The sequence below is a fragment of the Ornithorhynchus anatinus genome, chromosome 9 (genome assembly GCF_004115215.2).
Source record: "Ornithorhynchus anatinus isolate Pmale09 chromosome 9, mOrnAna1.pri.v4, whole genome shotgun sequence".
In the NCBI taxonomy this organism is placed as follows: domain Eukaryota; kingdom Metazoa; phylum Chordata; class Mammalia; order Monotremata; family Ornithorhynchidae; genus Ornithorhynchus; species Ornithorhynchus anatinus.
In genome coordinates, this window is record NC_041736.1 from 47375693 (window position 1) to 47396517 (window position 20825).

A 20825-nucleotide genomic window follows, 5' to 3' on the forward strand; every position below is an offset into this window, starting at 1 on the left:
TTCTGTTGTGAGACAAAAATGACCTCTAAAGGCATAAAACTGAAAGGATTATGCTAAAAACGTTCTTGCTGCTAAAATAGGGTCTCTGGTGTGTACCTTGTCCTAGATAGAATTTTCTTTTGAGACACTAGCAGGTCCTTCTCAGCGCCCTCATTCAAGCACATGTGACAATTTGAGTATATTAGAGACAAGAGACAAACTGTTGTCCAAAGAAGTGTCTAATGACTTAAGCTCATCTAATCTTACCGAGAAAGTGTAATTTACTTTGGCTTTAGAAAAAGTAGGACAGCAAAACTTTTAGACCTTCAAGAGGAAAGAAGTCATTACCTTCACTTAAAAAAAATCTGCGCGATATATAGATTTGCTATGTCGATGACCTTAAAAAAACACAATTGTAGAATCATAGCAAACAAGAAACACAATTACTGAACTACCGCCTCTTCAGTGTTGAAGGGTAGGCAAAATAGATTGACCTAAAACTCCACTTCCTTAATTTTGCATCCCAAGTGTTTCATTTACCTAAAATAACTCCTTGATTTGTGGTGTCTGCTTAGGAGACAAGGGTTTTGAGAGTCTGAGAGAATCTTAAAGGATCCCTGTCAACCACAGAAAGTTCTCCCTCAATGTTCTTGCTACTCTCACTTCACTACGCTCGCCTAATAATGTAAAAATGGTAGAACCAATCTCGCAAATTACGGGTAATATTTTCCCATCAGTTCTCTTCTTTTGTTACTCAGCTGCTCCCCATAAATGTGGCTCCCTGTCTTCTCAAAATAGAAATCTGGCTGATAGGCCCTTAAAGTATCTTTGAATCTTCAGACTCTTATTTTTAGACAATTTGGAAACCCTTTCATTATACCTCAGACTTGGGCTTGCATATAGGACTTCTTTAGAGAAATATTAGCGAATGTAAATTGCTGAGCAGAACCCCTTTACACTTCATAATAATGTTGGTATTTGTTACGCGCTTACTATGTGCCGAGCACTGTTCTAAGCGCTGGGGTAGACACAGGGGAATCAGGTTGTCCCACGTGGGGCTCACAGTCTTCATCCCCATTTTACAGATCAGGGAACTGAGGCACCAAGAAGTTAAGTGACTTGCCCAAAGTCACACAGCTGACAAGTGGCCGAGCCGGGATTCGAACCCATGACCTCTGACTCCAAATCCCATGCTCTTTCCACTGAGCCACGCTGAATGAACACAATTGCTTCACATTCCATAGAGTTCTGGCTGCCATTGGATAGGTGAGGCATTCCTAAGTTTCCTTTAACTGTCATATTACATGCTAATAAGACCATATTAGCAAGTGCCTTTATTTCTTAAATTATCAGGATCCAACTCCAGAAAGATTAAGGTAGTGACCCAATGATAATAAAATTTTAGTTTATCTCTGGAGATTTTTGGATGTATAAGTTTCCTTATTCCTAGTTTTTCATTTTTGATTACTGAGGAGTCTTCTTGAAGATTCCTCAATAATTAACTTCTACTTTATGAAAAAAGGGTTAAAAGAAAGTTATCCACCCAATTCCTCAGGTGCCTAATCTGTAAAATGAGAATTAAATCCTATTCTCTCTTACTTAGGCTGTGACCCCTATGTGGGACAGGGACTGTCTCAAACCTGATTAACTAGTATCTACCTCAGGGCTTAGTTTGGTACTCGGCATGTAATAAGGGCTTCACAAGTACTACACAAAACTATGGAAGACCATTTTCTCCAAAATTGAGATTATTTCAAAATTCTGTGATCGAATTTTCAGTTTGATAATACTCCTTTTTGTTTTCACATCCTGTTCATGGGCTCTAGAAAAAATTTCAATTGTTTTTGCAATAAAAGTCTTTCTAAAAAAAAAATCTTCTTGAAATTTGAAAATTACCAATTTAACTAAATTAAATGAAGTCTAAAAATTCTTTCGTTGTATTTGCATTTAGGAACTTGAATATACATTACTTTTTAAGCACCTTTCCCAAAGTGAAAGTGGATTTTTAGTTATATAAATCTTCAAATTAAGCATACACAACTTGGAGCTGAATTCAGAATTCAGCTAAAGTAATTGAAGTTCTCTTGCCTCTTTCTTTACTTCATCTTCATCTTCCAGTGTGAGTGCTGCCAGCTGTTTAGCTCTCTGCTCCATCAAATTCACATACCGGATTGGATTGGATAATGCTTCAATAACATCTAAAATAAAAAGCGGAAATTTCAGAAAAATAAGCTGGCTATATAATATCGTATACTATGCATGGTGTATTGTGTCGGATTGTTTTGACCTGATTACCTCGCATATAACCCAGAGTACACTTAGTAAGCCTTTAACATATACCAGAATAATTATTATAGCTCTATAGTTAGCTCTTAGAACAGTTAGAAGGGCTCCTTTCTCTATGGACCAAGCCAAGACTGCAGGCAGCTCTGTAACCTGGGACGGGATTAGCACCGTAGAGGAAGAGCTAGTGCTTGCAATTTGCCATTCAAACATATGGGGAAAAACAGATGGTATTGCACAGCAGGACGTCAACACGCTGAGTCCCGAGTGCATGTGAAGGTCGTGTGTCACATGAGCAGGCGACTTGGAACTCTCACGTCAGGGCATGCGGCCAGCTAGAGACAGCCTTGTAATAAGCCACACACACGTATTGGTCTTAGCGGCTAACTGGGTGTGTGGCTCCGTCGGTCCAGGTGCAGGAAGTTACACCCCTAAATCGCTCCCATCCCTCCCAGAATCTCGGCTGCTTGCCTTTCCAGTAAGCAGGAGGCTAAAGAGTTCGCAGCAACTCGGGCCACAGGGAGAGGGGGTTGCCCGGCTGCAGTGCCGGTGGCTTGGGAGTGCCAAACTGCTCCTGCCCCTCTTTTACAACCCATCATAATGCTGATCGTCAGATCACCCGCTTACCAGGTGGGTGAGGCTCTATGGAGCACATTGCAGTGGGCCATTACCCCAGTTGCCTGTACCCTAGGGATAGCACTGGCTAGGCAGACCAATGTTAATGATGAAAAAAATTTCCTTTGGGAAGCCCTCATTACTAGGCCACGCTGAGAAGAAGTGTGGCCTTGTGGATAGAATATGGGGCTGGGAGTCAGACAGACCTGGGTTCGAATCCCAGCTCGGCCACTTGTCTGCTCTGTGACCTCGGCCAAGTCACTTCACTTCTCTGAGCCTCAGTTCCCTCATCTGTAAAATGGGGATTAAGACTGGAGCCTCATTTGGGACAGGGACTGTGTCCACCCTGATTAACTTGTATCTACCCCATCTTAGCACAGCGCCTGGCACAGAGTAAGCACTTAAATATCATAAAAGTGATAACAATAATAAAAAAAACCAATTTCAACTCTTCTAGTAAACAACCAATTGGGAAAGACTTAACACATGTACACAAATATTTGCCATACAAAACATTTCATTCAAGCCCCAAATAATAATGAATGTGATGATGATGATGACAATGTATGGATCAAACTAAAAATGTTCTTGCTTAGCTATCTACTTTTAAAGATAAACTATTAGGTCATGGTTTACCAGAATTTACACAACGGAGAATGTCCTGGATCAATCCATTACAAGTTATATACCTGTTACCCCTCCTACTTCAACTCTGAACCCCATGTGGCCAGGGACCGTGTCCAATCTGATTAACTCGGGTCTTACCCCTACTGCTAAGAACAGTGCTGAATACATTTTGTGTGACTGATTGGTCAGACTGAGAGGAATTCCCGCCAATGCCCTAATGCTACATAAAATAGGGTGGGGAAGCTGAATGTGATCACAGAAAGTTATATTTGTAAATAAAATCCAATAATGCTAAAAATGTTCCAATGCAAGAAATTAAAATGCAACAAGTCCTAGAGAAGCAGCTCGGCCTGGCAGCGTGGCAACATGGAAAAAGCATGGGCCTGGGAGTCGGAGGGCCTGGGTTCTAATCCCACTCTTCCACTTGCCTGCTGTGTGACCCTAGGCAAGTCACTTAACTTGTGCCTCAGTTGCCTTTTCTGTAAAATGGGGACTTAAATACCTTTTCTCCCTCCTATGATGATGATGATGATCTCCATGAGGGACAGGGAGAGTCCAACCTGGTTAGCTTGTATTTACCCCAGCACTTAGGACAGTGCTTGACACATAATAATTGCTTAACAAATACCATAAAAAACTATGACTAGATTTCCATTAAATAGGGGCACTTCATGAGCTCTCACCCCAGAGCTACCACATTAAAAATATGTTCCACCCAGGTCGTAAAATGGTCAGCCAAAAAGATACACCTGATTTTAACAGAAAAAAAACCTCTCTAATGTCCTTCATCTTGTCGCTTTCTAGTATGTGGCGCATCATTTAGATCTTGATTATGTAAAGGAAAAGACTTAAGAGGGGACTCCTTTCCTATGTGTGTGTGTGTCTGTGTGTGCACATTAAGGGAAGGGGTAAGGTGACCTAGAAACTGAGAACTTCTTTTGAATTTCACTTATATTGTAAATTGAAAATTACAAAATCACAACCAAACAATATTTACCTGCATAAGTATCTGGGACATAGTCTTTAACTTCTATGTATACAAAAACAGCTGGGAGCATCAAAGGTTGATTTCTTTCATTCCTCAGACAGATGTAGTGATAACCTGAAAGGGCACAGAGGACAGTGTATAATACAATTTCTAACCATGGGCATTAACTTTCTTTTAACCCTTTTTTCATAAAGTAGAAGTTAATTATTGAGGAATCTTCAAGAAGACTCCTCAGTAATCAAAAATGAAAAACTAGGAATAAGGAAACTTATACAGCCAAAAATCTCCAGAGATAATTATTAGAGCTATAACCATGGGCATTAACTTTCTTTTAACCCTTTTTTCATAAAGTAGAAGTTAATTATTGAGGAATCTTCAAGAAGACTCCTCAGTAATCAAAAATGAAAAACTAGGAATAAGGAAACTTATACATCCAAAAATCTCCAGAGATAATTATTAGAGCTATAATAATTATCAATATTATCAATAATAATTGATTCAGCATGGCAATTAAACCCTTATTTTCCATTAATTTTGGTTGTATAGTAGTGTATGGTTAAAAGAGTATCTTCACACCCTGGCTGAATATATCTTCGGAACCACTTGGTCAGCTATGCTTCCAAGCATGTTTTTCAGGAAAATATCATTTAGAAAGCAATATGGGGAAGGCATGTTCGAATTTTATTAATTAGTTAAAACACCGAATCACATAAATGACATGAGGCAGCACAGCAAAAATCATTTACGAAGTAATAAATAATGCTGCTGCAATATTAGCTAATAATTGAAAATAATACCTTGGTGAAATTCTTCACCTTTTGAATAAACAACTTTTAATCCTGAAACCTTACCTGGTCGAATTGCTTGGACGGGCAGTAACCGGTGGCCTATAAATTTACCTCCTTCTTCATAAACGGCTATCCTTAAGCACGCCAGAGAAGGAAGGACCACCTATAGGGACACATAACGATCAGCATTTCCATCAGTTCCTGTTCAGCTCAAATACCGATACAAGTCGCCAACCAGTCAATTGAAATAAATTAAAGCAGCTGCTCTATGCCCTGACATCAGATCCAATCCTACGTTACCAACAATTTAAGAACCACTAAAATGGTTTCTTCTTAATGGTGCACCTTTGTTTTTCAGGACCTTTGATATTAGGAAAGTTTGTTGTTTTGGCAAATATCTCCAGCAGCCTAGGCACATCACAGCTGGTGATGAGATTCTATGCAACTAGAGTTCGTACACTTTCATAGCAATGGAGAGACCACTTGGACAGACTTCAGCATCATTCCACTGCTTTGAAAAGACAAAGTCTAGGATTAACAAAGTAGATGAGATCATAAACTGTTGACAACGCCTTTAAAGTTGCTGCCGCATCCCATAAGCTTTTTGATAGTTGACGACAGCTGTGAGAGGCACGGTAGTGCTGTGGAAGCCTGTTAAATGAATCCTTCGCCCCGTAGGTGGTTAACCTGTATATAAATTTGAAGGATAGCTCATTCTGAGAGCCCCACAAAACACAGGGATTGTATCTAACTCCCATTTGTGTATTTTTTCCCAATGCTTAGTACAGTGCTCTGCATTATTACTATGGAAAATGAATTACTTGGTACTAAGAAGAGCGCTCCTGCTCTGTATTCTCCAAATCAGCAGGTGGCTTGGAGGCAGCATGGCCTAGTGGACAGAGCATGGGCATGGGAGTCAGCAGGTCATGGGTTCTAATCCCAGCTCCTCCACTTGCCTGCTGTTTGACCTTGGACAAGTCACTTCACTTCTCTGTGCGTCAATTACCTCAACTGTAAAAATGGGGCTTAAGACTGTGAGCCCGATGTAGGACAGGGACTGTGTCCAACCCGATTTGTTTGTATCTCCCCGACCCCAAGCGCTTAGTATGGTGTCTGGCACCAAAAAAGTGTTTTGAAAATACCACAATTATTATTTTCTGCACCCAACTGGAGCTCAATAAATACCAATGGTTGATTTTTTTCCCCATTCCCACACTCATCGTACACTTAGGTGGCTAGCAAATGACCTTTCCTCAGTGTGTGTGGAACTGTCGTTGCTGCTCAGTCATATGATATTAAACTACTTCAGGAGAGAAGCTTGAAACAGAAATCGACTGGTTGAAGGTCTGAGATGTTCTTTAGTTATGGGGCGTTGAACAAATACATTCCCTTTAGGGAGGATTATGATAGGAGGGAAGAAAATTCAAGAGCTATATAAGACAGTTTGGAACGATCAAAACGGTCCACTAAAAACCTCTTAAAGAAAGATCTTAAATTATGTCTTTACTGAATGAAATTACATTCGTCAATATTTAAATCCAAGAATGATAGGCCAGTGAAGACATGGCAAAAAATGTATCTTTAAACTCTAAAATTACATTACATCTTGCTCATGAGGCAACATGAATGTCCTTATTTCCTGGGGTGAGGAAATCTTTAACCTTCCACAAATCTCTTGAAAGGCAAATTCTCGATTATGAAGTATGTCACTCTGAAGTTGCTCAAGGTGGGAACGCGGTCAAAAGGAACTCAACAAGTGATATTCAGGAGTAATGATTTTAGCCTTTGAAGTACCCTTAAAAAAGGTTGTAAAGAACCAACCCAATCCACTGGAGATACTGAAAACACAAACTATGCATAGTATAACAAGATGGGAACGTGTACCAGTCTATTGAGAGTGAATTATTTCTTAATTACTTAACAATTTAACTCCATTTTCAAAGGAACAAATGCACACTTTTAATAGGGATCAATGTAAAAAACTGGGCAGGTTTTTTTTTTAAGGAATCATATTGAACAGCTAATGCTGGGTGTTTAAAAAAGATTCCTTCATAAAATGATCCAAATCACTCTAGGTAACCTGCTAGAAATTTTCATTAAATGGACATAAAGGACTGGACACAACAGAAACGAACAAAAACTAGACCCACCTTCTTGAAAACAATTGGTTCTTCTTCCCAGACAGGATTCACAGCATTTCCTTGAGATGTCTTGGTCTTAAACGCTTTGCGCCTGGTGTCCACGGGCAAACCAAACATATCTACTTCTACGTAAGTCCCGACTTTCTTATCAGAAAGAAACTGGCCAGAAATTATCTAGGAAACAGAAAAAGCATTTTGGATAGCTGAGAGGAATAGCCCTCCCTAAAAGTGCTGGTTGAATCTGATATTTCAGTTGTAATTGATGACAAATACAGAAATCCAATGTGTTGTATAAAACGCTTGTTAACTTTGTTCCGGCATCATATTTAATACAGAGTGATGTTAGAAATAGGAACGTATTGCAAGAAAGAAATTCAATAGCAACTAGAATTAACAGTTGAATAGCAAATAAATATATTTCTACCAATAATTATGGACATTCAATTTCTGAAAAAGTTAAAAAACCCTCAAATTCTTCAATTTCATCCTAGTAATCAAACCAAAGTCCTCCCAGAGTTTATATGCAAAATGATTAAAAAGCATTCCAGGAGACTTAATCCACATGGATTACTGTTCCATCAGGTTATCCACTTCTAATAATTGCATTTAAGTGCTCAATATGTGCCAAGACTGTAAGCCCGTTATAGGCAGGGACTGTCTCTCTTTATTGCTGTATTGTACTTTCCAAGTGCTTAGTACAATGCTCTGCACACAGTAAGTGCTCAATCAACACGATTGAGTGAATGGCGAGAGCTGTTCAAGATACGGTATAATAATAATAATTGTGGTATTTGTTAATCACTTACTATGTGCAAAGCACTGTTCTAAGCACTGGGGGATACAAGGTGATCAGGCTGTCCCACGTGGGGCTCACAGTTTTAATCCCCATTTGACAGATGAGGTAACTGAGGCACAGAGAAGTTAAGTGACTTGCTCAAGGTCACACAGCTGACTAGCGGTGGAGCTGGGATTGGAACCCGTGACCTCTGACTCCCAAGCCCGCGCTCTTTCCACTGAGCCACGCTGCTTCAGATCACAGTCCCTATCCTGTATGAGGTTCACAGTTTAAAGGGGAGGGAGAACAAGAATTTAAACAGATGAGGAAACTGAGGAAAAAGAAAAGTTGAGGAATTTCTCCAAGATTCACAGCATGGCCATTTCTTCCAGAAAGGTGGGAAACGCTGGGAGATGGACTTTTCCCTAGAATCCACTGTACATGATCCTGTCTTGTTATTTGATATTGAGAATAGCCTGTAAAACCCACTGATGGCATTGCTCAAGGAATCTTCTCAGGTTTCCAGTTGCTGCCTTTTCATGGCAAAGGGGCCAAATCAGAATCGTCCCTCCATGCCACTTTTCGTCCTGAGAATAACCGAGTGTCTTCCTCCGGTGCAATTCCAGTTTAGCTAGTTGAGGAAATGCCTGGATCTAAGCAGGCAACTCCCACTGTGCTCAAGGAATGATGAACTGAACTCCAAAGCAGTGTCTCAATGTGAATTTTGCTGACAAGAGCACTGACGGTGCAGAAGAGAAACGAGAAACACAAGTCATCCAAGACCTCAAAGAAACTAACGTTATAATAAAATAATTCCTACCTTAACAGATAAGGTGTTGGCTACTATCCCATCCACGATACCTTCAGTAAATGGGTCAAAATGCTTGTCTGGTCTTCTCATGAACTCTGGCTTTAGTCTATACCCACTTTTTCCATTATATTCATACATCCCCATGTTGATTTGCATAGCCAGATCTGAAAGTTACAAACACACACACAATAAAAATATCCATTTGCCACATGGGGATTAAAGAATAAGAGATAATAATAGGCATAAAGCAACTATACTATTAACCTTTATTTGGAATTTTGACTGTTTTTTCAGTGTATTTTACATTATTAACTTTCGAATTAAAATTCAGGGTCCCCCAGAGGTCAAGTCTGCTTTTCTATTGATGAAATTATGGGAACTGCTTCTAATCACCTACATTGGAAATGGGTAAGAGGAGGAAACTGAATGTCACAACTTCTGAAGTTTAGGGCCGATTCAGCTCATTTCAAATGAAAATACATGACAAAAGAATCAAGAAAAGGTGACAACCTACCTACAGTTTGAAAGTTAAGAGCCACCATTTGACAACCAGCATTCCAGAAGACTTGAGGCATATAGTTTGAAGAATCTACTCTCGTTCCCTTTGGATAAATCCGGCTAAGCTGCATCTTGTTATACCTATATAGTGATGGTTAAGGAACAGATTGTTGGCAAAAATGGACTATGCAACTTTGTTACCTCATTATTCTGCACGAAGCTCTATGCAGCTACCATTTATTGGTAGCAATATTATTTGTCCTCCCTTATTCACTCTTTAGCCCACTGCTCTCATCAACTATTCCAGGCCTTTAACTCTCTCCTGAGACCTCCCACTGTCTCCACCTTGGCCTCATGATGAATTTCTATAAAAGTCATTTTGTACACATCCCCTGCATTTGTCAAAAACCTCCAATAATTGCCCATTCCTCCCTGTAGCAAGCAGAAACTCTTAATCATAGGTATTATGGCACTCAATCAGCTCTATCCTCCCTACTTATTTTCACTCATCCTACTACACCCAATTTCACGCCTTGTTTTCCTGTCAAATCAAGCTACTCAATGTGCCTCATTTTAGTCTCGCTCAAGGCGACCTCTTGCTCACACCCTCTCATCTGCCTAAAATTTCCTTCCCTTTCACATCTAACAGACCACTACTCCCTCCGGCTTCAAAGCCTTACTGAAATCACATCCCCTCCCGGAAGCCTTCCCAAATGAAACTCAGCTCATCTTATACCACTCCCATTTGACACTTTCAGCACTTCAATTTCATTTAGGCACTATGGTTCTCACATCCCCCAGTAACACTTTTGTGAAAATCCTTTTTCACTTTTACCTATAACTTATTTCAGTGTCTCTTTCCCCAACTAGATTGTGAACTCTTCTTGGGCAGGGATTGTGTATACGAATTGTACTGTATCTTCCCAAGGGCTAAGTACCATATGTAGCATGGAACATTCTTTATTTTTCTGAGGGATCTCAGGGAGACAACCACAATCAATCAATCAGTGATATTTACTGAATGCTTCACTTTCCCTCTGGGGCAACTATCTAGGTCTCAATGGGTGACATGCCTCTCAGGCCTTCTGCACCAAGTAAAGCAGGACAAGGAGGCAGTTAACCGAGTTATTCTGGCAAAACATTTCTTGCTGTGGTGAGAAAAAAAATATTGCAGAAACTTAGCTTTCCAAATTGTGTCATAATCACCTTCATTGCTTAGTTGGCTTTTTGGTTTGGGCATGGGAGGGGAGATTCAGAGATGCATGAATCAGGGAACTGCCAGATGCTTGACCTGGGGTGGAAAGATGTAAGAATGAAGGTCTCCCTTTCCCTGACCTCTTCAGGTTAGAAAGGGTATATAGGTACTCCTCACTCTGTTCTGAATGAGGTTCTGTGGTTCTGAGTTAAAAGTGAACTAAAAACAATGGGAAAGACCACAGGCCTGGAAATCAGGAGATAGATTCCAGTCTCAGCTCTACCACTCGCTTACTGTGTGACCTTGGATGAGTCACTTAACTTCTCTGGGTAGAGAAGCAGCGTGGCTCAGTGGAAAGAGCACGGGCTTTGGAGTCAGAGTTCATGGGTTCGAATCCCGGCTCGGCCACTTGTCAGCTGTGTGACTGTGGGCAAGTCACTTCACTTCTCTGTGCCTCAGTTACCTCATCTGTAAAATGGGGATTAAGACTGTGAGCCCCACGTGGGACAACCTGATTCCCCTGTGTCTACCCCAGCGCTTAGAACAGTGCTCGGCACATAGTAAGCGCTTAACAAATACCAACATTATTATTATTATTATTTCCTCATCTGTAAAAAGGGGATAATATCCCTGTTCTCCCTTTTAGACTGTAAGCTCTATGTGGAAGAGGGGGAGAGGGATTTTATCTGATCTGTTTATGTTCTATCTACCCCAGTGCTTAGCATAATAAATGCCATCAGCTTATTATTATTACTTTAATATTGTTATTGCCATCATTACTCCATCGGAAAACCAATGCTACAGGGGAACAAGAGGATGCCCGAGTATTTTTCCAATGCTGTAGGGTCAGAGGTACAGCCAGGGTTTTCTTGAAACAGCTACAGGGTTGGAGAGAGGATGGATGAGAAGAGTCAGAGGGAATGGAAAGAGAGAAATTGGGTGAGGAGTGAAAAGGAAGTCAGGGAAGAGATGAGGAAGGCAGAGGGGGAGAAGCGGAAGAAAGTAAAGAGTAGGCCTAGAAAGAGAAAAGTAGAGGGGTAGGAGAGTAGAAAAAAAGGCAAAAAGGAAGAGAAAAGGAGCATGACAGAGAAGAGAGGGGACAAGCAGAGAAGCAGAACTGAGGAAGAGAAGAGGAGGAAAGGAAGGGACAAAAGGTGGGGAGAAAACAAAGGAGAGGAGGAGAAAAAAAGAGAGCGATATAGAAGGTTAGTAAATTAATAGTATCTATTGTGCACCGTACTAAGCACTGGAGAGAACATAAAAGAGGCAAGAGACATTATTCCTGTACTTAAGAAGTTTACAACTTACTGATGAACACTGACTAAATTACTGATAGGAGGAAAAAGAGAATGGAACGATGGAGAGCTGAACAAATAAACGGTTCCATAAAAGAGAATATAAATCAATGGCTACCAAACTGCTAAAAGTAGCTGGAACAATGGGTCTTGGGTTGAAAGAGGCTATGACCTGGGAAGGAGGAGATTAAAGTTGGTATTGTCTCCAGAAACAGATTTCCAGAATGATTTGCAGACTGAGGGGGATTGTGATCTGGTGGATTGAAGCAAGGGCTGAGAGATGGAAGAATTGATTTGAGATACAGTAAAAAAGAAAAAAAAGTTTGGAAGAAATGAAAAGTGTCTTCTGGGGTGTAGTAAGAGAAGAGGGTGGATAAATAGGCTGGAGAGAGCTGATGAGGTGCCTTAAAGCCAATATTAGGAGATGAGTGGGTACCAAATTGAGATTCTGGAGAAATTAAGAGACAGGTAAAGAATGATGTTTGGGAACCATCACTCTGGGAAGCAGAATGAAGTATGGACTAGGTAAGGGAAGTTCTGGAGACAGAATGGAAAAAAAAACCCCAAACTAAAACAAATTAGGAGGAAATATTGGAAATGGAAAGAGTCCAAAGTGACAGAAATAGAGAAAATGCTAAAATCCTGTCAATGTTTCACAGTTATTATATAATTAGCCAGATGGGGGCATTGCAGAACATGCAGTGTTGATTTCAGGACCCGAAGCCGGGACAGCAATGCTCCACACATAAAGAACACCTCACTTTAGCATCAGTAAATTAATTTCACCTACCAGGAGAACAGTTAATTTCACCCACCCAGAAAATATTACAACACACAGCCCTTTTACCACAAGCCCGGGCTTGGTTTCACATTTTGTAAAACCAAAATCCATTGGAAAAATCAAATATTCTGTCATATGCTTCCTTTAGAAACGCCTGTTTTCAGAAGCAATGTCTCTCAACAGACAACGACAGTGTTAACAGACATTTGAAATCACGACAGTTCAGTCTCCTGACTTTGACACAGTCCCCATTTACCCACATTCTTAGCCCAACTTGATCCGAATACAATGTCCAAGGTTAAGGGCAGTTTCATTGCAGTTAGACTCCAACAAGGATACTCTACAAACTCCACTGGAGACTTTGTAAGTTGTTCAAGTCCTTTGGTTTCCACAAAAGATGACATTTCAAAACTCTTGTTGCACTCTATAATAATAATAATTAAAAAAAAAGAAAACCATCAGAAACACTGCTAACTCAAGCACAGACTTCAACAGGAAGATGTCCAAATATCAATCAGTGGTATTTATTGAGTGTTTACTAAGTGCAGAGCACTGTACTAAGTGCTGGGGATAGCACAATACAACAGAATTAGCAGATACAGTCCCTGCCCATAATGAACTTCCAGTCGAGAGTGGGAGATACTCTGCACTGCCGGAAAGAAGTCATTCCCTTTAGTGATGATGATACTCTTGCTGGTTAAATTGGAGACTCCCAAGTGAAAAACAATACACGTTCAGGAATCATGAAGGGAGATGTGTTTACACTTCATTGAAACAATTTCAATTCCTTGTTTCCAATGAAGTATAAACAAGTCATTGAGAAGTAGCATAGCCTAGTGGATAGCTCACAGGCCTCGGAGTCACGAGGACCCGGTTCCTAATCCCAGCCCCACCACTTGTCTGCTGTGTGACCTTGGACAAGTCACTTAACTTCTCTGTGCCACAGTTTCCTCATCGGGAAAATAATGTTGGTATTTGTTAAGCGCTTACTATGTGCAGAGCACTGTTCTAAGCACTAGGGTAGATGCAGGGTAATCAGGTTGTCCCACGTGAGGCCCACAGTCTTAATCCCCATTTTACAGACGAGGTAAGTGAGGCAGAGAGAAGTGAAGTGACTTGCCCACAGTCACACAGCTGACAAATGGCAGGGCTGGGATTCAAACTCATGACATCTGACTCCCAAGCCCGGGCTCTTTCCACTGAGCCACGCTGAATTAAGAATGTGAGCCCTATGTGCGACAGGGACTGTGTCCACACCGACATGCTTGTATTCATTAATTCATTTATTCAATCATATATGTTGAGTACTTGTGTACTAAGTGCTTGGAAAAGTACAATAAAACAATAAACAAACACATTCCCTGTCCATAATGGGCATCTACCCCAGTGCTTGGTACAGTGCCTGGCACAGAGTAAGCGCTCAACAAATAGGATTAAATGAATGAAGGATTTTATAAAATATCATTTTTTTAAAATGTATAACATTAAATGAGGGAGAGAGGGAAGATGCATTCTCTTCCTTCTCACTTTTAGATTTTCCTTGGTGTAAATAAAGGCAGCGGAAGCTTCAACAATGAAGGAAAGTGAATTTAGCACATGATTAATGTTTGAAAGGGGAGAGAAAGAGTTTGTAGGACAGATTAGTTCTATAAAGGAATTTGAGATCCTGAAGTTATCTGGGGCATTAAGAAAATCATATCCCTACATCCTTTAGATCATTCATTTGGGGACACTTCCCTCAATCAGCCCCCGGGCAATCAAAGAGGCCATCTTAGGTGTTGCCTTCTTGGACTCTGGCTGTGAGAATTCACCTTCACTCAAGGTTGTGAGGAATAAAAACTCTCTGAAAATGTACCTGGCTGCACCTAATTTCAATATCAATAAGAAACGAAGGATGATGGGACCCACCAGGGTAGAACCTTCCTGGAGAGCCTACAGAGACACATCACCCATTTATTTTCATTTGTGATAAAGCTGTAGAGTGTCATGGTTCACTGGACTCCAAGAAGTTAGTTTAATCGGGTGGCGTATTTCAAAAACAATGAACACAGATTGATACATTAGTATGACACAAACGGTTCTTTGAAGAGCAGTTAATGGAATTTATTGATCGCTTACTGTTTACACAGCACTATATTAAATTATACTCAGACTCCACGATTAAGATTCACATGTGGGTGTGTGATCTGAAGAACAACACAGATGCAATTCCTGACTATGAGAGTACTTATGTTGATAAATCCCTTTGGTCGAATTTTCCATCATTATCTCCCATTTTCATAAGCATAATTTCCCACTTCCCCATGCCACTTTCCACAGTGAGAATGACACAGTGCCTCATGCCTTAATATTCTAAGATCCACAGCCACAAAGTACAATGGAAAAGTAATATGCTAATGTGACTGATTTTAACCCTCACTTCGTAAGCATTTATAGTTTCCAGAAAACTCAACTGACTCAGAAATTATTCTTCACAGAGTTGGGTAAAAGTTTGAAAATACAATTCATCCAGGGCATTTTGTAATGTCATAGGAAGAACAATATAATTTCAGGTTATACACATTGGCTCATCTCTCAGTGATATCTTATTTATCCATTAATTTCAAACCCCTGTCTAAATCATTGCCAGCTTATGATTTCCGCAAACTTCAGCCAAATAAACCATTTTAAAACCTAGTTTGATAATGGGAACCTAGTCTCTAAACCTCAGAGTTTCACTCTCTTTGTTGGTTGGGGGAAGTTGCAGAAAGGATTACTCTTCCTTTAGGAAAATAAAACTGTTGTATGCAGTAATGCACAGCCCAGAAATTAAAATCACACGTCATTTGTTGAGATGGTTTCTTACAAAACAAGCTACAGTTGTTTGAAAGAGTTGATGTGGAGTCCATCTTACGTGATAACAAGCTGTTCTTTCAGAAGTCAAGGCTCTTTGCTAATGAAAAAGAAGATATGCTCAGCATTTGGAATTGAAATTCTTTATGCACACGAAGATTTATGTTAAACAGCTACAATGGCATTAAATTATTTGCAGATTACTGGAGCAGGGAGATTCTGGAGTCAATTTACAAATCTCCTTTCTCTCCCATCTCCTTTTTATTTCTTTCCTGTCCACTTTCTTCCTGTCCATTTGTTCACCATTTCCTTTTATGAATATGTTTTCTGGGAAAATCTGTCAGGAGATTTCTTGATGTTATAGATCTAGGGACTGTCTTCCAAAACCTTCAAATATATCCAAAGTGACCTACTATAAGCCTGGTTGAAAATATTACCTGAGAAGTCCATATAAATTGGGTGTTTCATCTCACACCGCCCCCCAAAAAGATACAAGTGAACAATCAGAATTTTAACATGAGTAACAGGATAAGAGATCATATAGGGAAAATGTTATTTTCAAAAATAAAAAGGTCAACAAAGTCAGGAACAGGAATATCCACAGAGAGGCAGGTCAGATGCAAACAGGAAATGTTGGTGGGTGGGGAGCAAAATGGAATGTGAACAGCTTGTTGTAAGGGAGACTAAGAATAAAGCTAAGAATCAAATATAGTCCATATATACTAAAAACAGGAAGTGAATTTACACTTGATATCCACCTCTCCCTCAGTCCATAGCACTTACACACAACCCATAATTTATTAATTTACATTAATATCTGTCTCCCCATTTAGACTGTAAGTTCCTTGTGAACAGGAAACATGTCTATCAACTCTGTTGTACTGTATTCCCCCAAGGGCTTAATACAGTGCTCTGCACACAATAAACACTCAAATACCATTGATTTATTGTTAACCAGTGGAAACACTTTATGATCATGAGGTAAAATATGCTCAGGGTTGAAAAGGAGAGAGCAGAGAGGGCTCAATGAATTCTTTAGTACTGAATTTACCGAGGGAGATATTCAGGGATTCTTACTCTTTTTGTTCTGTTTATTTTGAAGCAGCCAAATCAATGGAATTGGGTTAAATTTTGGTGATCAAATGGGGTGTTTTGAAGGAATCAAACAAAAAATCTGGACCAGATGACAACCACCTGAGAGAACATGAAAAGAAAATTGAGACACCCCAGAGAAAACAGTGAAACTAGGGCTAGAAATGGTCACAGATGGCTAACTAAATCAATCAATCAAATTTATGAAGTTCTTACTGTTTGCAGAGTACCATACTAAGTACCTGGAGAGTACAACCTAACAGAGCTGATGGACACATTATCTGCCCACAGTTAGCTTACATTATAGTGGGGGAGACCCACCTTAACGTAAGTAAATTACTTATGTTAATTACATACAAATATGTACATAAGTGCTGTGGGACTGAGGAAGGGGTGAATAAAGAGTGCAAATCCAAGTGCAGGGGTGACGCAAAAGGAAGTGGGAGAAGAGAAAACGAGGACTTAGGGAAGGCCTCTTGGTGGAGACGTGGAGAAGAAGTGCTTTCAATAAGGTTTACTGCTTCATATAAAAATTCAGTGAAGCAAAAAGCTACAAAAAAATTGCACCATTTAATTGGTATATAAAGCAATGGAATGTCCACACCTAGAATGTTACATGCTATTCTAGTCACTGAACCTTAAAGATATAATCGTGGATATTAACCAAGATGATGGAGGGAATGGGGAGTTTATGGCTGGGGACAGATTGCGAAGATGAGGACTCTTCACTGTGAGGAAGGCTAAGATGGAAATCTGCAAAGGCATCAATGGCATACACAAGACAAAGACAGAATGACTGTTCACCAAATGCCACACCCACCCGACTTGGGGCACTCTGTGTTTCAAGAAGGTGCCAAATTCAAAACAAATAAAACTCTTTTCCATACAGCAAGTGGGAAATGTATGGAATTCATTTCCTAAAGGATTTGGCAGGCTGAAAATATCAACAAGCTTAAGGGGGATTTGGGTAGATGCATGAATTAGGAGATAATGGGTTCTTAAAGGGAATGTTGGGAATATAAGGATAAAGCATCTAGACATATAGAGGAAGAATGTTGGAGTTTTAGATGGTATGGCAAGGAGGACAACCGTCCCACAAATTCCCTGTCAGAGACAAAATACTGTTTTGAATGGTCCATTGGTCTGCCCCAGTAATGGAACTTTTTACGTTCTTATATTCCAGTTTAACACAGGGGATAAAACTTTTTCAGGCATTTCATTTTAAATACTGCTACAGTAAAGGAAAATTGCTAGCGGCAAGGGAATATACTGGTCATAAACAGAACTGACAGTAACTGAAAGTCACGAATGTTTAATCAACCATTAAATAAATCTATTACTACCCTCATCTTCACCAGAATGATCAATCTGGCCTCATGAATGTAATGTAATTCTAAGATTAATTATCTGGAGAATGACCTCCAATCAGGCTAACCTAACATTACTATAAAAGTGAATCTTGTTCTCTACTGCTTCTCCTAAGGCTTAAGATAGGCAAAGAAACGGAACAGGCTGCATATCAGCATAAATTTAACGAAGGATGAATAGTCTCTTGGTGAGAGAGATAGGTTTGGACTTCGACATTCATGCAGAGAGACCTCTATTTTATTAATGATGGGCATTTATCTATGGTTCTATTTATCTATTTTGATGGCAGTGATGCCTGTCTACTTGTTTAGTTTTGTTGTCTGTCTCCCTCTTCTAGACTGTGAGCCCGTTGTTGGATAGGGATTGTCTCTATCTGTTGCCAAATTGTACTTTCCAAGAGCTTAGTACATTGCTCTGCACACTAAGCGCTCAACAAATACGACTGAATGAATGTATAGGTTTTCAGCTTTAAAATTGAAATTCAGGAATGCACTCTTCAGAACAACAGAAAAAGCATAATGTCATCTCACATTTCAACCCAAAGCCATGGGAAAGGGCACCCCGATAGCAGGGTTTTCCCTCCTTGGAATTTTATGCCACTTTATGCTCTATCAAAAGATGGAAAAGTACATGCAGGTAGACACGGCTTTCCTGACAAAATCACAACCTAGCAGGGCAGGAAGAGTCATATTCAGACTGCATAATGAGAATTTGGTAGGACTGTAGGCTAAGTGGAAGGTTAAAAAGAGTAAGTACTGTTCTAATGGCCCTTGCTAAAAATGATGGAATACAATGTATGTGTTGCACCCACTGAATGTTTTCTAGCATTAGCTGTTTGAGTAGAGTTAGGTTGTCATTCTGTGTAGGAGCAAAATCAGATCCTAAAAACTCTCTTGGGAGTTTGGAAAAAATCCAATTGCATACCATTTTAGATCTATTCATTACGCAGTCCTTTATTTCATTTCTCTCCAGAGAAAACTTACTTTTTGATGTCTCAAAGGATTCAAACTTGACTGGCTGAATATAGTTCACCAGGTTTGACATTTCTTCAGTGGCCATGGCTTCGCTTCCAGCAGTACCCTGAAAAAGGATAAAATAATGACTCTTGGCTTTAGATTTTTTTAGGAAGTACAAAGTACGTTGTCCATTACAAGGTGTTACACGCGGCAAGATGAACATTTATCAATTCATCTGGACATTATTTCTCCTGGAAGGGAACTAGGATAAATGCAGAATCAGAACCTGACTGATAGGGGAAAGTCTGATCACGTATTCAACCAACTTCAGCCAACACATTTTCAAAATTTCAGGCAAAGAGAAATGCACTTTATTTCAAGAATCCTGATTGCATTTTCCAGTTTTATTTTCAAATGTCTTGTTCAACAGAAGGCTTCCGAAATGTGCTATCCACCTTTTTCCACTAGATGGAACACGGAGACTTGATAATACCGGCATAAAGACGGAAATATAATTTCCTGCCAGCCCATTGCTCCCATGAGTTGAAACAGATGTTTACCTCATCCATTGATGATTTTTTACAGTCATCTTCATCATCGTCATCATCATCACTTTCAATATCAGCCTCTCCTGGAAGATTGAAGTACAGGACAATAACTAGCTAATTAGCAGCTATAAATACAGTATCAATATCTTTGGTGCCCATTCACCGCAACTCTTGACTTACTCCCATTCCCTCTCCCCCCTCCAAGAACAAAAAGGAATTCAATATCTTTACTGGTTTGGCCCATTCCCTCCCTCGCCATTCTATTAGTAAAGATGTTCATGCACGGCTGCCCACTAAATCGTGGACTCCTTGTGGGCAAACTCTCACTTCTTTACTCTGTATTTCCTAAGTGTGCCCCCCAAAAATGGACACTTAATGAGTGCTGCTGCTACTAAGAATGACGGTACTTGTTAAGCGCTTACTATGTGCCGAGCACTGTTCTACTACTGCTGCTACCCTTCATGGAGGACAGTGCGTTGTCAAAAATGTAAGCTGGCCCGCCGGAAGACACTCTGCTCCCCGGAGGAGAGCATCCCTCTGCAGGTACATTATCATCACTCACTGGCTGGGGGAAAGGATGCCAGCCATCTCACGTCCTTTGGATCCCAGGCATCAGTGGGCATGTTCCCTAAGCACCAGTCAGGGTCTTAACGGTGGAAGAGATGGTGCAGTCCATTTCTCCTGTGCTACCTTGGAGCAAATGTTACTCGGGGCAAAGGAGAGAATCTGGTTTTCCCAGAATTCTTTGAAACAGATTTACCTGCTGTTGGTATTTTCTTTTCTTAATAATGACAACAACAAAAATAAGGGTGGTATTTACTAAACACTTACTATGTGCTAAGCTCAGTGCCAGAGTGGAAACAATGCAATCATTTTGGACACAGTCCTATTCCTAATATGGGGCACCCAGTGTAAGGGGGAGAAAGAATGAGTATTTCATTCCCAATTTACAGATGAGGTAACTGAGGCTCGGTGAAGTTAAGTGACTTACCCAGTCCTATGCTCTTTCCACTAGACCTTGCTTGAACATCACCAATCATATTTTTTGAGTGCCTGTGTGCAGAGCATGTTCTGAACAGTCACGAGAGTACAATAGAGTTGGTAGACACATTCCCAGCCCCGAAAGAGCTCACAGTCTAGAAGGGACCACCATGACCAAATTCTATTTATGAATCACTTCCATAAACATTCAGCTCTACTCATATTTGCAGGGACACTTGGCTGTTCACAGGACAGAGGAGACATTTCAATAA

General features: G+C 40.2%; 1 protein-coding gene across 3 annotated transcripts in view; it reads right to left on the reverse strand.

Annotated features, from left to right (window-relative positions):
• PLCB1 (phospholipase C beta 1) overlaps positions 1 to 20825 on the reverse strand; it is a 457205-nt gene that overhangs the window by 82505 nt on the left and 353875 nt on the right. For all 3 annotated transcript variants that reach the window (XM_029071936.2, XM_029071938.2, XM_029071937.2), the window contains 9 exons: positions 19585 to 19655; positions 19052 to 19148; positions 13116 to 13200; positions 9522 to 9646; positions 9017 to 9171; positions 7431 to 7595; positions 5344 to 5443; positions 4502 to 4606; positions 2068 to 2177 (listed from right to left, as the gene is read on the reverse strand). In XM_029071936.2, coding sequence (XP_028927769.1) covers positions 2068 to 2177; positions 4502 to 4606; positions 5344 to 5443; positions 7431 to 7595; positions 9017 to 9171; positions 9522 to 9646; positions 13116 to 13200; positions 19052 to 19148; positions 19585 to 19655 — 1013 coding nt within the window. The remainder of the gene's footprint in view (positions 1 to 2067; positions 2178 to 4501; positions 4607 to 5343; positions 5444 to 7430; positions 7596 to 9016; positions 9172 to 9521; positions 9647 to 13115; positions 13201 to 19051; positions 19149 to 19584; positions 19656 to 20825) is intronic.